This window comes from Pygoscelis adeliae, unplaced genomic scaffold (assembly GCF_000699105.1).
Source record: "Pygoscelis adeliae isolate BGI_AS28 unplaced genomic scaffold, ASM69910v1 Scaffold282, whole genome shotgun sequence".
NCBI lineage: Eukaryota > Metazoa > Chordata > Aves > Sphenisciformes > Spheniscidae > Pygoscelis > Pygoscelis adeliae.
In genome coordinates, this window is record NW_008824352.1 from 3147369 (window position 1) to 3149024 (window position 1656).

The 1656-nt window shown below is 52.4% G+C and overlaps 1 protein-coding gene across 1 annotated transcript in view; it reads left to right on the forward strand.

Moving 5' to 3' along the window:
• The first annotated feature begins 1300 nt into the window (after positions 1-1300).
• Positions 1301-1656, forward strand: part of LOC103912910 (sarcoplasmic/endoplasmic reticulum calcium ATPase 3) — a 36575-nt gene continuing 36219 nt past the window's right edge. The window contains exon 1 of the mRNA XM_009319320.1: positions 1301-1321. Within this exon, the coding sequence (XP_009317595.1) occupies positions 1301-1321 (21 nt within the window). The remainder of the gene's footprint in view (positions 1322-1656) is intronic.

The following is a 1656-nucleotide window of genomic DNA, read 5'->3' on the forward strand; positions in this document are numbered from 1 at the left end:
CCGCAGCAGGGCCAGCACATCCATTACTGCACGGGTGAGGAAGCAGGAGTGATGCCCTTGGTGGGTTTGGGCATTGCCCAGCGGCCGTGGGACCCTTCGGTGTGTGCGAAGGTAACGGTCATCCCATGGGGACATGGGAGTTTCAGGGAGACCGTGGCGGGTGTTTGGGAACCCTTGGGGTTTTTTCAGGTTGTGCAGGTGACTGGGCTCGAGTTTGGCTGGGAGCAGTGTGAACGGAGGCCCTGGACCCACCAGGCTGGATTCGGGAGGATGGCTTGGACCAGCTGAGCATCGGCTTTGGATTTCTTTCCTAGAGCATTGCAGGCTGCAAAGTACAACTGATTAATAGGAAACGTGGTCTGAAAGTTATAGTCCCCAGCAGGTCTGTACTGGGTTTCTGGCAGGGTGTTTTACAGGTTGGTTGGACCTCTGTGTCCTGGATTTGGAGAGGGCAGCTCCTGAGGAGTATTTTTCAGGCAGGCTGAGTGCAGGAATAAATGCTGCCGGAGCCGCTTGCAGCAGGGAAATGATGTTTCCCTGGTGCGGGGAGCGTCCAGTGCTGCTTGCTTGGTGTCAGACTGAGACGTTCGATGACAAGCTTTGTCAATGAGGGAATATGTGCAGGATAAGTTGCATTTTGGGGTACTGAGTGGACTGCTGGGGCATAAGGGAAGGGATTGCTAGCCTGGGCCCAAATCACTAATTAATCTTTTTATTTTTATCATTTTTTACTTTGTTATGCTTGCTGGGCTGTTGATGGAAACCCACAGAGCTCCCCGCAGAAGAAGGTAAGTCACGGGCTGGAGGCGAGGGTGGGTATGTGCCTTGAGTCTGGGTGGGGAGTGCTGGGGCGGAGGCTGCTGGAGGAGGGGTAGTCTTTGGGGTCTTTTAATCTTTGTTTTAATCCCAGGGAAAGCTGGGCTGACAGCAGAGCTTTCCTCTGACGGCAAGGCTACCAGCTGTGAATAGAAACACAGAGGTTTTGGTTTCTGTAGTTAAAAACGGACATAGCAAAACCAAGCCAATGCCAGAAATGAAGGTGTTTAATACTGGAGACAAAAATCCCCCATTGCAGTGCTGGATGTCCTTGCTAGTGCCCATGGCCGACGGGCACTGGAGCAGCTCTGCTGCAAGCGGGGGACAGGGTCCTGTTGGCCTTAGTGGCCTCAGTGGTCTAAATGACCTGTCTGGGGTTTTTTTGAGCACTGACTGTGCTTGGCTTTGTGTTTTCCCACCAGGAAAGTCCCTCTGGGAGTTGGTGCTGGAGCAGTTTGAAGACCTCCTCGTCCGCATCCTTTTGATGGCAGCTTTTCTGTCATTCGTAAGTACTCCAGGTTTGGGGATGGGCACCTTCCAGGGCACGTACAGACCCGGCTGGCAGCCAGATAGCAAAGGAGCCAGAGGCAGGTGCGTGTTGGATGAAGGAGATGTACCGGCTGTGCAGTGGTTTTCTAGGGCATAGTGACAATATCATTGTATCTACTTAAAAGATGAGACTGTAGGCTTTTTAAGTAATGCTGGTCCACCCAAAAGTGATATCGAACGACTACCTGGGCTTCTTTCTATTTAACCAAGACTGTACCAGACAAAGGCAGAAAAGGGCCATGGAAACGTTCAGTCCTGAGCACGTTTTGGTGGGATGCCAGGTGGGATGGG